This window comes from Gopherus evgoodei, unplaced genomic scaffold, assembly GCF_007399415.2.
Source record: "Gopherus evgoodei ecotype Sinaloan lineage unplaced genomic scaffold, rGopEvg1_v1.p scaffold_170_arrow_ctg1, whole genome shotgun sequence".
In the NCBI taxonomy this organism is placed as follows: Eukaryota; Metazoa; Chordata; order Testudines; family Testudinidae; genus Gopherus; species Gopherus evgoodei.
The window spans coordinates 1-15,383 of record NW_022059833.1 but is presented as its reverse complement, the minus strand read 5'-3'; the positions used below and the strand labels follow the sequence as shown (position 1 = coordinate 15,383).

Genomic DNA, 15,383 nt, shown 5'->3' with positions numbered 1-15,383 from the left:
TGTTGGTTCTCTGGCTAGGCTAGATGATGGGATGTTTCTGCAGTATGGGTGCTTGGACTTGGCTATCTTGTTCCTTCCTGAATGTTGCTGAGCTGGGTCTGTACTGACAGGCACGTTTAGCACTGAGATATCAGTAACACGTCTCTTTCTTTCAGAGTTTCCTGTATAAGGCCTTAGGAACGTCCTTAGCAGTTTGTCAGGACCTGGTCCACGTTAAATCACAGCTTCTTAAATTTTTGACAAGAACAGATTATATGGAAGTCCCTGAGAGACAGGTGAGGACTCTGTCCCTCTCCCCACTTTACCAAGTAATCTCTGACTGCTCCCTGTGGGGCTCAGCTCTGAGTTGGCCTGGGACAGATGCCATTTCGCTTCATATCCTCTTCATTGCTATTTCACTCAGCCCCGCTCCCCATGTGTCTCATGCCTGACTGGCGCTTTACACCACTTCAGGTGAAAGGAATGGACTCGTGGGTTAGATCCTAACCAGTATTTTTCTTGGGTGACAGGGAGTCATTTCCATTCTCGCATTGTCTGCTGAGAGCCACTTGGACCTCACCCTGAACGCACTTCAGGAGTTTGGGGCTGCAATGAGCAAGGTTAAGATTTCTGGGTTCATCAGCCGCCTGAAGGTAAAGGAGCCAGGGGGTTCTCTCAAACTTCCTCTCCCTCTAAAGCAGGGGCAGCAGCCCTGGGGTAGTGTCTGCTGTAGTCAGCTAGTATTGTCCCCTAGTATGTGCGTTCTACGTGATGCCTGCAGTTAAGCAGAGAGGAGCACAATCTGGAGCTGGGGTTCTCTCAAATGATTTTTATCATCTGATGTCTCATGGCTTGAGCGCCCCTCCCATGCACAATGTGTGGGAACTACCTCAGTGGCTTAAATGGAAAAGCATTTAAGGTATTTTTAGTGTTTTTTTTAATCCCAGTTAGTAGCTGGAAATGAGGAGGTGTTGCAAGCAACATATGGCCAACCAACCTGCTTTAGGTAGACCACCAGTGGTCTACGGATGACAATTATGGAACATGTGATTTAGAGCAGTGGTTCTCAACCTGTCCAGATTAGTGTACCACTTTCAGGAGTCTGATTTGTCTTGTGTATCCCAAATTTCACCTCACTTAAAAACTACTTGCTTACAAAATCAGGGATAATTTTATTAAAAAGTGTCATAACACATTATTACTGAAAATTGCTTATTTTCTCATTTTTACCATATAATTATAAAATAAATCAAGTGAAATATAAATATTGTACTTGCATTCTTTGTAGTCTGCTGTAAAACTAGGCAAATATCTAGATGAGTTGATAAACCCCCTGGAAGACCTCTGCAGACTCTCAGGGGTACACAAGTAGCCCTGGTTGAAAACCACTGATCTAGAGGCTAGAGCAGGAGACTAGGCCTCTGGGCTTCCACTGCTGGCTCTGCCATTTACTCACTGTGCAGCCTTAGGCAAGACATATAATGCCTGATCTTGTACCCACCAGTGTCAATGACTAAGCTCCCGTGTACTTCACTGCTGTAGGTTCAGCATTTTAGGCTCTCTGTGTCAGAGTTACCTAGTGGGAATGATGGAGATACTAATATCTCCACACCTCAGTTATTATATTGCTTAAATACTTTTTGCAAGTGGTTTGAGATCTTTGGCTGAAAAGAGCTTTGCAAGTGCAAGCTGCTATTGCTGCTGTGAGGAATTCCTTGGTCAGCAACAGATCAGAATTCCAAAGCAAAAGGAATCAGAAGAACTTTCTGACTGTCTAGGACTACCACCATGGGAAAAGAGGCAAGACTCGCAGCACCCTGATGCTGACCTACAGCAGTGTGGCTGTCCATGCTCCAAAAGACCAGCTTCTCTCCCGAGTAGAGGCAGACATCACAGGGAACATCCTTCTGTATTACAGAGCCAGTTGTCAGGTAAGACCTTTTGCGTGACAAGTGTCACAGAACTCAATTTAAAACTGTAATGGATGGAGCGTGAGCTGTCACATGTTGTATCATTTTTGTTGCTCTTCTTTGTATTTTCTCTAGTTTTCTATATTCTTCTGAAATTCTGTAGACCCCAGCTACACAGTAATTCAGATGTAGTGACACTCAGGCTATTCAGAATAACACTCTAACTCCTCTAATATGGATGTGTATCTAGCTCTATCTTTTACTACCCAAGAGAGACTAGTGCTAGCCTGTATTTAGTTGATTTGCTGTCAGGCTGTTTCTTGGACTCACTACTTCCCTTACCTCTTATCTGTCTTCTTGTTTGTCTGTGTGCTCCGTTATTTCTGTTCCCTGTCCCTGCCTGCAGGTATATGGGATCTTGGGGAGCAATTACCACACAGGTGGGGTGCAAAATAAACTTTATTAAGAAAATGCAAAAACAGGGAAAATTTAATAGTGAGGGGTATGGAGTTTGTTAAGGTAGGCAATTGGGGAGGGAGTTCTTTTAGTATAGTATAGGGGGTTTCAATAGTGGGGTACAATACAGTGGGGTACAATACAGTTGGTAACCAACTAACACTGAAGTATAAATGTAACAGGTAGCTAACAATTTCTAGGTAAAGGGTGTGTCACAGCAGCATATAACCAACTAACAGTTATGGGTAAAATGTGTTAAATAACCAACAACTTTAGGTAAAAATGTGTCACAGTGGTGTAAATATAAAATGTGAGGTGTGTGAGAGAGAAAAAGGGTAACCAATGGAGTTTTATGCTAGACTTCAGTAATACAATTGAGGTTTGGCAGCAGTAGGAGCGGGGTGAACACGTGGGGGAAGGGATTAAAAGAGAGAGAGAGAGAGAGAAAGGCAGTGGTAGAGGAATGAGGTTAGGGGATGGGGGAAGAGGAGCACGTGGTGGAGCAGAAACCAAAGATAGAGGCGCTACAGAGGGAGATTTAAACTCAGGGAGACACAGAGAGCAGACAGGCTGCAAGTTTATACAGCAGAGAGACTGCAATGAGTGACTGGGGAGCTCGCGGGGGGGGGGATTGGGGCAGTGGGAAGACAAATTCAAATAGTAAAAACCTTATCTATCCCCTAACTTAATCAAACTTATATAAAATGACAAGCAGCTACAGAATACAACCAGGCAATGATTTTCTAAACTTATCTTAACCAACAATTAGGCAACACAACAAATATCACAGAAACTTACAAGCTCTACAATCTTAACAAACTATGACTTATTAAATTAAAAAAAAACAAGACCTATGGTGCACCTTATGCTATGGGGAGGTTACAGAGGGCAGAGTGGTATGTATCCAGGACCCAGCTCCCAAGGAAGCCAAGGGATGGTGGCTACAGCGGTGGATACAGCTGAAAGCAGAGAGCCCCAAGGCAAAGCCCACAGGAGCAGAGCTTAGCAGTGGCAAAGAGCCCTGTAGTTTAAGAGAGGTTTTAAGACACAGACCAAGGTTTAGCTTGAGTCTGTGTGCTGGGGAAACAGAGCCAGCAGCTAAAATAATAAAATAAAAGTATAGAAAGTTTTACAGAGGGATTCTTACCAGTCCCCAAGACAGCAGCAAAGGCAGAAGCAGCAGCAACATCAGAAGAGGCAAGGAGGGTTCGGTACAGTCTCAATAATCAGGAGATCTCTCAGGTAGCAATTCGTTCTTTGTGGGGGGGGTTTCAAAAACGGGGGTACGCTCAAAAATAAAACGAGAGCGGAGAAAGGACCCCCCAGAACCCCTGGCTGATCAGACCAGGCAGCAATGCAGGAACCTTTCTGAGGTGTGTTTCAAAAATGTCTGGTTTTAAAGGCAAACTTGGGCAGTTTCCCACCAGTAATCCTGATAGGCTCCCTCTGTCACAGGGGAGGGGGCACAGGGGAAAAACTGAAGGTAAGCCCAGAGACATGCCTGGACATAGTCCTGTGCAATAGGTGACTCAAGAGCACATGAGACTATGACTCATGTCCAGGATCTTAAAACCACAATAGGCCTTGCAGCTCTGGACATTGCCTACCCTACATCAAGCCCAGGTTCAACGAGGTGATAACAGGACTAACCCTTTGAAAAGGGCAGTGGTCCCACTTAGCATGCAGCACAAGTGGCCATCCCTTTGAGAAGGGCAATGGCTCTTGTTAAACAACTTAAGGGGCCCTCCCTTTGAGAAGGGCAGTGGCCCTGGTAAACAACTTAACAGCCAGGGAAGGGCGGCCACAGGAGAACAGAAAACAAAATGGAGTCTGGGGAAACAAAATGGAATAGGGGAATAGCTGTAACGGACATTCCCCAGGTGTCTGACTGCTGATCCTGACTCTCATCTCAGTGCAACCTTTCCACGTCACTTTGCCATTCAGTTCTGCCTTGTCTGAGACTCTCACTTAGGTATTGCCAAAAACAGTTGAACCAAACTGAGATCTTCCAGTAGTTCACAAATGCAAATATTACGGAGGATGACCTCTGATACCGACCTCTGCGGAATACCCTCTCTGGATACATTTCCTGCCTTTTGGAAGATTTAACAATAGTGATTTCTCTCTGCTCCATATTCACCAGCCAGGACGTTTTGAGGTTGTGTGTTATGTGGGACTATCTCCATTGCTAATAGCTGTTTTGCATTTCGTTTTTCAGGTGCTGGGCATCACTGTTGCGAACAAGGTACATTCTAAATAATCTGCCCTCAGCTTTTGCATTTTCTATACACAAGTTGCTTGTTTAAATTGCACAGAGCTTGGTTTCCTTGCTGCACCAAGCAGGAGTCCTGGCTGCTCTGGTGTAAGTGGACCTGGATTTATTTATTTGAACCTGGGTTTTCGCTTCTTCTGAGGTGGGTGCAGAGCCAGGGGCCTCTACCTTCTGGGGTCTGCAGGCACCTCTCTCCTTCCCTGAGGCTAGATTTAATTCCTGATCTTTATCTTCTGGACTGCGGTTCTTCTCTCAGGTTCTCATCCACATCCTCTTGTTTCTCCTTCTGGATTATGTAGGACATGTACCTAAAATTAACCCTCATCCACAATGTCATGGAGATTAGCTGTGCCATCTTGGAGACCAGAGACTCCCAGGAGTTTGAATTCTCTTACAAACTGGAGCTCCTTGGCTACATGCTGGTGAGTGATTAGGCGTTTGTTGTCATGTAATAAGACTGGTTTTCCAGGGGGATGTTATTTTATCCATTGGCTGTGATTGTACTACTGCAGTCTCATGCGCTACCTGCATGGCACCTAGGATGCGGGGTCCACTCTGAGCTTGGCAGGGATGCTGACATCTTGTGGGCTGTAACTGGAAGGAATGGCATGTGTCTCGTGAGTTCTCTTTCTGTCCTCTGTAGAGCCTGCAGATGGCCCTATGGTTCATTTCTGAGGCAGAGAGCCTGCTGAGCACAGTGTCTGTTTATTCCAGGTCTGGCAGATGGCCCTGTTTTGGGGGGTGAGAGGAAGGCCTCTCTGCCTTTCAAATCCATTTCCCATTTTTATGTCCCTATTCATGCATTTCAGGACTTCATTAAAAAGGAACCACTGGATTCCCTGGCATCTCCAGTTCGCTACAAGGCAATTCTTGCCATTGGACATCTGAGGTAGGCTATTTTCTGCCACATTTCCTGGCACTGTGATGCCTTCTTATTTGTTAATTCATGAGTGTCAGGTTGGGAGCAGTCTAATGCCTGCAGGGTTTGGCTCACCAGGGCCACCCGGGGGGATTAAGTGGGGCATTTTGTCCCAGGCCCCGGGCCCTGCAAGGGCCCCCAAGAGAGTTTTTCAGGGCCCCTGGAGCAGAGTCCTTCACTCCAGGGGCCCTGGAAAACTCTCACAGGGCCCGGGCCCCCAGAGCTTCTGCCGCTTCAGGTCTTCGGCGGCAATTCAGTAGCGGGGGATCCTTCCGCCCCGGGACCCACCGCTGAAGTGCTGGGTCTTCGGTGGCAATTCCCCGTCGCCAAAGACCCCAGGCCCCCTGAATCCTCTGGGTGGCCCTGAGGCTCACATGCTGCTCACCAGCAGGACTTCAGTTCTTAAGGATTTGAATGTGTCCATTTGGAGGTTTGTGCTTGAAAGACACAAGACTGGAGGTTGTGGGGCATGCAGTAAAATGGAACAGAGTTCAGATGGGGAGGGAGTTGTCTGCAGGACCGGCGCTAGGGTTTTGAGCGCCCTAGGCGGACGGCAATTTTGCCACCCCACGCGCTGGTCTGCGGCTCAGATGGAGCTGCCGCAGTTGTGCCTGCGGGCGGTCCACCCAAGCCGCACGAGCAGCTGACCGTCCGCAGGCACCACTGCAGCAGCTCCATCCAAGCCGTGGACCATGCCTCGGCAGCGCCCTGACCCAGGGGGCCCCTGGGCTGCTGGCTCCTGCCGGCAGCTCAGACTCCCTCTCTGTCCTAGCAGCAGCGGCTGCTCAACCATTTAAAAAAAATTGGGGGACGCTTTTTGGCGCCCCCAAATCTCGGCGCCTAGGCAACCGCCTAGTCCGCCTAAATGGTTGCACCGGCCCCGGGTGTCTGGCTAGCTGGCAGGGGGAAGGAAGCTTGTGGGTTTCTCTAAAAAGGGGACTTGAAGTTTTAGCTTTACTTCTAGATGAGCCAATACTTAATAGAGGTGCAAAGTGAAGGGTTGTTTGCACTTGGGGTTCTAGACTGGGACAATCTCTAGTCATTGGACCCGTTTCTTTTACTTGGAGGTGATACTGAGTCTAATGCATGACTTTTCTCTCTATCTCTCTTCTGCCAGCAAACTGAAACCATCTCTGACCTTGGAGGAAAATTGTGAGCTCCTTGATGAGTGCTTCAAAAGTTTATTTCCCCTTCCTCCCTTGGAGATGATGAAAAAGGAAGGCGAGACAGCAAAGAATGCTCTGCTTATACAAGTACGTGACAACAATTCTCCTCTGGCACCATCCACTGTATTTCTGCCCAGCAGGCACTGGGTGATGGCAGTCACACACGGCCTCCCTGGCAAGGCATGGTTAGCTTTCCCCGGCCCACACACACAAATGATCTGTGCTGAGCCTCACTCCTTCTCTTCTGGTTTCAGTCACTCTACGTGAGGTCCTTCGAAGCCCTTGGCAAACTAACGGAGACTTTGCTGGAGGGAGAACCAACCTCAGACTGGTTCCAGGAAATGTTTGAAGTGAGTAGACCATTGAACCATGGTGGAGATTGTTTCTTCTGTTACAGCAGGGAAGAGTTGGCGATTTAGGGGGTCAAGCTTCTGTTGTGGAGGAATTTTCCACAATGGAGTGAATTTTAGGGAGAAAGCACCAAATTCTTCCTGGGCTAAGCGGGCATATGCCCCACTGAAATCCACAGAAGCTTCGCCATTTCATGCCAGGGCTGGATTGGGACCGAGTTCTTACAGTGTCGTTGACACTACTTGGAGCGGCAAGAAAATCACCCCTGCAGTAGCCAAATCCAAGAGAACCAGCTGAAACTGATCACTTCTTCTAAGAGGAATTCATGAATGTTGAGTTAGGCCCCGTGTATGGAAACTCATTCAGAGGAGACTTCCTGTTCCTCAGACATGGACAGAATATCGTGAAGAGCTGAGGGGTGGGGAGTTTGATGCACCTTCAGAATAAAAATGAAGTTCTAAAAGGAGCTGGGCTGGGGCAGGGCCAGTGCAAGGATGTCTGGCGCCCTAGGCAAAACTTCTACCTTGAACCTCTCCCCGTGCCCCAGCCCTGAGGCGACCCCCCCCTGCGGCAGCTCCCCACCCTTTGCCCTGAGGCACCCCCCCGCCCCAGCTCACCCCTGCTCCGTGAACAAGCACCGCAAGCCTGGGAGGCAGGAGAAGTGAAGCAGCCACGGCATGCTCAGGGAGGAGGCGTGGCAGGGGTAAGCTGGGGCGGGGAGTTCCCCTGCATGCCGCCCCCCTTACTTGCTGCAGGTGGCCCTCCCCGCGCTCCCCTACCCCAGCTCCCTCCGCCTAAGTACCGGCGGTGACCAGGGCGGCCGAAGATCCAGCCGCCATAGTTGCTGCCGAAGAAAATGGCGACCCCCAAATCCTAGCACCCTAGGCAACCGCCTAGGTCACCTAAATGGTTGCACCGGCCCTGGGCTGGGGGGACTTCTTTGCTCTTATTCAAATTAATAAAAAGAAATGCTCCTCTCTGTCATTCTGCCACTCAATGTGGGAGAAGTTGCCCAGGAAACAGACCATAGCAGCAGACATCAAACAGCATGCGATGTGCTAGACAGCTCCCATCAGACAGTCTACAGCAGACATCACACAGACGGGCCCAGATTCATCTCTCATGTAACTCCTTTGGCTTCAATCTGGCCCCTGGGACTTGTATATATTAGGGGCTCTTCCATTTGACATGTAATTCCTTTGCTCCATGGAGGTGAGATGCTTTGGAGAGGGATTTTAGTGACTATTAAACCTGTTTAAGAGGAACTTTGGGAGGGATTTTCTGGTACTAACTCTGTCCGTTCCCTTGCTCTACCAACAGCTCCTAGCGACATGGTTCAGTTCAGGGAAGGAGTGGGAGAGAGAAAGGGCCTTGCAGGCCAGCACCCAGCTGCTGACTGCCTATCAAGAGACAGTTCATAGCACAGTGAGTATAGCCGTACTCTTCCTTGAGCTGACTTCTCTGCTTCTATCAGATCTGACAATCAACGCAAATGCATGAAAAACTCTTCCAGGGCAGCAGCTGGGATTTCAAGGTGACTAAGATCCCTCTGCTTCCATAAGAGAGAGGTTTGCACAACAGTGCTGTGACCACACTGCGGGCAGACTGCAAGAATTAGAGGGCAGACAATCCCCCAAACTGATGGCTTATTCTATAATTAGATTCACCAAGTCAACAACAAAAGAGCTTCCACTCTAGTTAAGAAGATGCCAAACGCTTTCCCCTTTTGGCATTCCAGACCTTGGCTCCCATCTAAACATCCATGTCTTGGAAGAGAGGGGAGGGATAGCTCAGTGGTTTGAGCATTGGCCTGCTCAACCCCAGGTTGTGAGCTCAGTCCTTGAGGGGACCGTTTAGGGAACTGGGGTAAAAATCTGTGTGGGGATTGGTCCTGCTTTGAGCATGGGGTTGGACTAGATGACCTCCTGAGGTCCTTTCCAACCCTGATATTCTGTGTCTAATATAGTGAGGGGTTACTGAAAATCTGATTCACCACATGTGGGGTTCACTAATCATAAAGGCCCAGATACTTATCCTCAGGTCAATATGAATCTCAGGTCTTTCCCAAATATCATGCTGTTTGTGAAAAGAAAGAAGAGAGTTACAAATGGTTAAAAGATCAATATCCAGACAAGTGACTTTCAATGTTGATAGTTCAGGATCACAACAGGGATGGAATAAACTGCTAGTTTGTAAAAGTCTCTCTGGAATCATCCCAACAGATCAGAATCCAAAGGCAGCTTAGATGTAAAGTCTGTTAGTTTTTCCAGGCATTCTCCAGGTTATTCCAAATGATTATTTGGAAGATCTCTGTCCTATGGCTCACACTTTCTCTGTTCAAAGTTTAAGCAGACTAGAGATGATAGGATCAGGCCCAAGCCTTCCCTTTTATAGCTATTCTAGCAGGCTGACAAGCCTACCTCACAGAAATTGTCACAGAAGGACCTTCCCCCAGTGCAGATGACTCGTTGTACTTTGCTTTGAAGATAATCTTCTCTTTCCTGTGCATACACAGTAAGCTAGTTACATTCATTCACATAAGGTAATTAGCCGTTCTTCCATTATAACACAGATAGTTAAGCTGAAGATAATGTAGAAATGACTGTTTTCCTGAAGTGTCTTACATCTTTGATTTTAAGGTTAACTGAACACCTTGCATACATAATTAAGGCAATTAAGCCATGAAAGGGAATTAGCATCTGCAAGCTAATTTGGTTACATTGTGAAACTTCTAACCGGGTATAAATAACCACAGACAAATACACTTAGCATCTATTGTTCCTTTTTGAATGAGTTGATGATTGCTAGTCTAATATATCTCTTTGAAATTCACATGCAAGTGAACTGTCTTGATACAGTAGAAGTGCCTTTTGTTAAGTTATTATGGGTCATACACAGGTTGACTGGTCTGCCAGTGTCACAAATGCATTCTTGGTTCTTATGCTCCCAGGATGCTAAAGCTGAATTTCTATGTAATCAGCTAAAAACATAAAACATAAGAGTGGCTATCCAGGATCCCCCAGAAGAATGGTTCATCTAGCCCAGTATACTGTCTTCTAACAGTGGTGGGGGCCAGATGCTTCAGAGGCAATGAACAAAACAAGGCAATTGTCAAGTGAACCATCCCCTGTTGGACAGTCCCAGCTCCAGCTTCTGGCAGTCAGAGGTTTAGAGACACCCAAATCATGGCGTTGCATCCCTGACCATGTTAGCTAATAGCCAGTGATGGACCTATCCTCCGTGAACTCATCTAATTCTTTTTGGAACCTAGTTATACTTTTGGCCTTCACAACATCTCCCTGACAATGAGTTCCACAGATTGACTGACTGCATTGTGTGAAGAAATGTTTCCGTTGTTTGTTTTAAACCTGCTTCCTATTAATTTCATTGGGTGACCCCTTGTTCCTGAGTTATGTGAAGGGCTAAATAACACTTCTTTATTGACTTTCTCTACACCAGTCATGATTTTATAGGCTTTGATCATATTCCCTCATAGTCATCTCTTTTCCTAGCTGAAAAGTGCTTGTCTTTTTAATCTCTCCTTGTACGAGAAGTTGTCTCATACACTTAATAATTTTTGTTGCTCTTCTCTGTACTTCTTCCAATTCTAACATATCTTTTTTGAGATTAGGTGAGCAAAACTGCACGCAGTATTCAAGGTGTGGGGGTACTGTAGATTTATATAGTGGCATAATGATATTTACTGTCTTATTGTCGATCCCCTTCCTAATGGTTCCTAACATATTGTTAGTGTTTTTGATGGCATGTTGAGCAGAGTCTTTCAGAGAACTGTACACAATGACTCTGAGGTCTCTTTCTTGAGTGATAACAGCTAATTTGTACCCCATCCGTTTGCATGTACAATTGGGATTATATTTTCCAATGTGCGTTACCCAGTTCAGTACAGGAATCAGAGGCACAATGTTACCAGATGTGCCCGTTACTTTGGGTAGGCTCATTAATTAGGGTTATTCTTCTGGGGGGAGGGGTCCGGAGTGGTTCTGTAATTCTATTAATGTGTTGCTTATGTCATTTGCGTGTTCATATGGAGCTCTGCTCCTTCCTTCTACAAGTCCCCTCCCAATGGAGCTACCCTGCAGGGCCCAGGTTCCCCAGGGCTAATAACTAGAACTAGACGAACATGTGTGTACACACACACACACACACACACACACACACACACACACACACACACACACTAGCAGAGCAAGTCAATCAGCACTCCCCAGCGGATCCCCTTATATGTCCCTCTATTCAGTGGGCTGGGTTAAGCAGCTCTTTCAAGCCGGTACCCTTATGCGCCCCTGGTCTCAATCGGCTGGGTTGAGCAGCACTTTCAGCTGCCCCCCACCCCCCGTTCTGTGCCCCAAGTTTAACACGTTCCTAACACACTTTCACATTACAATTGTATGGGTAGTAATCCACGTTATGAGCAAACTCCACAGTATTTTGGGGCACTATAGGGATCTTTAGCTTAGGCACAAGAAGTGTTACTGCAGAGTAAATGAGGGAAGCTAAAAACACAAAAGAGCAAAATTTAGAGAGAGAGAGAGAGAGAGAGAGAGAGAGAGAAGCAACCAGCTGAACCATAAAAGTTATTTATTGAATCATAGTGATAACTACACCAGGAGGCCTAAACAAACATAACAGTTACATTTTAAAGGTTAATACCTGAGGTAGAAAAGAAAACAGAGAGAGAGAGAGAGAGATGGATCTGACCCACTCCATGAGCTTTGAACTGGTCGGGATTTCCAGGTGATGGTGGTAGCTCAGAGTCCTGAGTGCTGGAGACGGGCAGAGCCCCCAACACAATCAGTCAGGAGATGGAATCCCAGTGGAACTGATGCAGAGTTTGGGTCTATACATCAGAACCTTACTTGGGCATAGGTAGAGGGTTTTGCAGAGAAAATACAATGGTTCAAGGGAGAACACTAGATTTGTTTATGGGTAAACTGATGGCTCAAGGGTTTTCTTTAGGCTAGACAATAGGAGCTAATCACTCTTGGCTATGGGTGTTGTTTTCTTCTGAGGAGCTCACAAGGCAACTAGGCTGCTTCAGCATTTTGGGATATGAGTCAAAGATTTATTACTAGAATTGGTCTGATAATTGCTGAGCTGGGTGTGTGCAGGCGTAGGTTCATTAGCATCTGGAGCAGGGATTCCCATGATTCAATGCGTTCCTGCTTTTCTGGTCCCAGAGTTCAGTGCGGTTCTCTGTTCTTCATTTTTTATGCTAATCCCTATTCCATTTTTCATGCAGTTGAGGCTAGGGGAGTTGTCTCTGTTCTTCATTCTGTATGCAAATGGAGATGTCTTAATCTTGTCACCCTTGTCAGGAGGGGTCTAGGTGTGTCTCCCCAAACCCTTCATTGTTCTCTGCAAGCCTTTTCTCTGATCGGTTTTGGTTCAAACAGAGACAGGGGTGGGGGTGTCCTTCATGAGTCACACAGGCTAGATACTGTGCCCTCGTTCCCCAAAAACACAGAGCTGACGGGTATCAACAATAAAGATGGCAAGTGAAGTCTAGAACAACTGGAGAACATTCATTCTTCATTCTTTTTTAATTAGACTCAGGAAACTTTTAATCAGTTTGGATCTGTGATTGGACAAATAGCACCATACAGCTGTGATTCACTGGCCACGTCCCGTCAGTGGGTGGTTGACTGTATCAGCTGCCTTCTCAGTATGCAAGGTGAGGAGACTATTAGCAGGTATAAGTAATTCTTCACCATAAGCAGGTATAAGTAATTCTTCACCTTCTTTCACTGTTGTAATGTCCATTTTTCTGCCTGTCTAGTTCTTTCTGTCCTGTCTATTGGCACTTAGATAATAGAGTGGTGGGCATCTTGTAAATACCTCATTAGAAGAGACAATTATGATGTGTAAAGAGCCTAGCACACTTCTGGGAACTATACAAATAATAAATGGTCTGCACCAGGTAGATAACTGCTCAGTTCCTTAGGGCTTGTCTACACAGGGACACTAAGGAAAGTTAATCCAAATGAACTAAAGGTGTAAATGTAAAGTGGAATTAAACACACGTGTGGATGCTCTGATTCTGAATTAATTATAGTGAATTACAAGAATTAAACTAACCTGAAATAAGGCCCCTTGAATTCTAAATAAATGTGTCCCCATAGATGTTTAATGAAGTTTAACTAATGCATTTTGAAAATAAATTTGGATTAGCTTTCTTGACTATCTTCATGTAGACAAGCCCTTGGTACTAAACATTTTCATTCTCTTTACCCTGCCACTGGCTGTATTGGAAGGGTTTCCTGGAATAATTCTTTAAACAAAAAGTTCTTCCAGCAGCCCTCTGTCATGAACAGTCAAAGCTATTGGAGTAAGTGTAGGCCATTTTCCCCTTTGTGAAAGAGTAGGACGGGGTAGGCAACCTATGGCACGAGTGCCGAAGGTGGCACATGAGCTGATTTTCAGTGGCACTCACACTGCCCAGGTCCTGGCCACCAGTCCGGAGGGCTCTGCATTTTAATTTAATTTTAAATGAAGCTTCTGAAACATTTTTAAAGCTTTATTTACTTTACATATAACAATAGTTTAGTTACATATTATAGACTTATAGAAAGAGACCTTCTCAAAATGTTAAAATGTGTTACTGGCACGCGAAACCTTAAATTCGAGTGAATAAATGAAGACCCGGCACAGCACTTCTGAAGGGTTGCCGACCCCTGGAGTAGGATATTCTTTTCACCTAATGGGATAGAGCTTGGTTATCATTTAAGGGCATTTCCAGTTAGGGTCACCAGACAGCAAATGTGAAACATCGGGACGGGGTGGGGGATCACAGGAGTCTATATAAGAAAAAGACCCCAAAATTGGGACTGTCCCTATAAAATCGGGACATCTGGTCACCCTATTTCCAATGATTATTAATCAGTCCTAAAAAACAGTGTTGCTGATTCAGAAACAGAATAAGGGACTCCAAACTTTTAAATGTACAACATAGAAATCCCAGCATTGTTTAGAAGTGACAGATGAGCCTGGGTTTCCTGCCAAAGTTTTTGTCCATCCTCATCTGTTTTACAATGAGAGTTTTGGTGGAGGGATTCACCTCTACATTGGAACCTCACACCTACCTGCATGAATTGTACTTGAATATGAGATTAGATTTAAATATTGAGAGCAGAGAGGCTACTGAAACCAGACACACCCAGAAAGCTGCTCCAAGCAGAATATGGTGCTTGTTCAATCCCGTATCAGTCACATTAACATACCACTACTTGAACTTTCAGACATTTAGGGTGTAATCTCGACTCCATTATAGTTAACAGGAGTTTTGCTATTGACTTTGATGGGGCCAAGATTTTACACTGTGCTAATAACAGCATAGCACATGGATCCTTCTGTATGAATGTCCATGCAGTAGAGGTTCAGTTTCATTAATCATTATAGTACTTTTTCTCCTTTTCTCCACTCCAGGCCAGCCCATGAACCTCGGGTCAGTGGAGGAGGAGCTGAGCTGTCTCCGTGAAGAACTAACAACAGCTCCAGACCCTGAGGCTCTGTTTCAGGCATCTTCCAAAATGGCCAGGGTAACTGACTCAAAAAACTTGTGCAGATGTTCTAGTGACCAGGCACTGTTCATTTTACATTTACGCTTTCATGATGCCTTTCTGTACTTGGAGCAAGCTGTGGGCATGGGGCATTTGTTGCCTGTAACCAGCAAGATGATTTTCATAGATGTGTGCTATGAATGCCATGTAAAAACCAGATTCCGCAGAATGTTGCATGTGCATGAAAATGCGCATGCAGATGCACACACATGTACCTATCCAGCCATCCATGAGAAAAAACTGTGTTAGTGGAACATCAAGCTGAGAAACCACCCAGTCTTCATTCTGTCACCTTGCGGGTTTGCCTTAGCCTATATTTGTGTGCATGCCTCTCTTGACTTCATTTTATAGGTTGTAAAAAGATGCAGTGTATCTAAGAGAATACAAACTGGAAACTTGCCTCTTGCATATCCAGTATAATGTTGTGCTAACTGTGCAACAGAGGCTTTGCCTTGAACCTGATATCATTAGTGTAGAATACAAAAATGTAGTATATAGACTATAGAAAGAATTTGAATCCCAAATGGCTAGCTGGACATAAGACTAATTAACAATATGCTGATTCATAGAACTTTTTCCATGGAGATATTAGGCCTCCATTTTTAAAAGTGCTGGAGCCAAACATCATTGCAGTCTCTCCTGTTTTTGCTTTGTTCCCAGGTTGTTAGTGAGTACTTCCCTTCCGAACAGGCTGCAGACTTTATTGAGGCCGCAATGGATAGTATGCTGTCTGCTAACCCCACCTGTGCCATG

At 45.7% G+C, this 15,383-nt stretch overlaps 1 protein-coding gene across 1 annotated transcript in view; it reads left to right on the top strand.

The window, feature by feature from the left end:
• Positions 1 to 15,377, top strand: part of MROH2B (maestro heat like repeat family member 2B) — a gene marked incomplete at its 3' end in the record, with an annotated part of 30,108 nt that extends 14,731 nt beyond the window's left edge. The window contains exons 17-28 of the mRNA XM_030542885.1: positions 156 to 275; positions 510 to 632; positions 1,758 to 1,910; positions 4,564 to 4,590; positions 4,917 to 5,039; positions 5,427 to 5,506; positions 6,654 to 6,789; positions 6,957 to 7,052; positions 8,374 to 8,478; positions 12,622 to 12,745; positions 14,497 to 14,609; positions 15,291 to 15,377. Of these exons, the coding sequence (XP_030398745.1) occupies positions 156 to 275; positions 510 to 632; positions 1,758 to 1,910; positions 4,564 to 4,590; positions 4,917 to 5,039; positions 5,427 to 5,506; positions 6,654 to 6,789; positions 6,957 to 7,052; positions 8,374 to 8,478; positions 12,622 to 12,745; positions 14,497 to 14,609; positions 15,291 to 15,377 (1,287 nt within the window). The remainder of the gene's footprint in view (positions 1 to 155; positions 276 to 509; positions 633 to 1,757; positions 1,911 to 4,563; positions 4,591 to 4,916; positions 5,040 to 5,426; positions 5,507 to 6,653; positions 6,790 to 6,956; positions 7,053 to 8,373; positions 8,479 to 12,621; positions 12,746 to 14,496; positions 14,610 to 15,290) is intronic.
• Between the last annotated feature and the right edge of the window lie 6 nt (positions 15,378 to 15,383).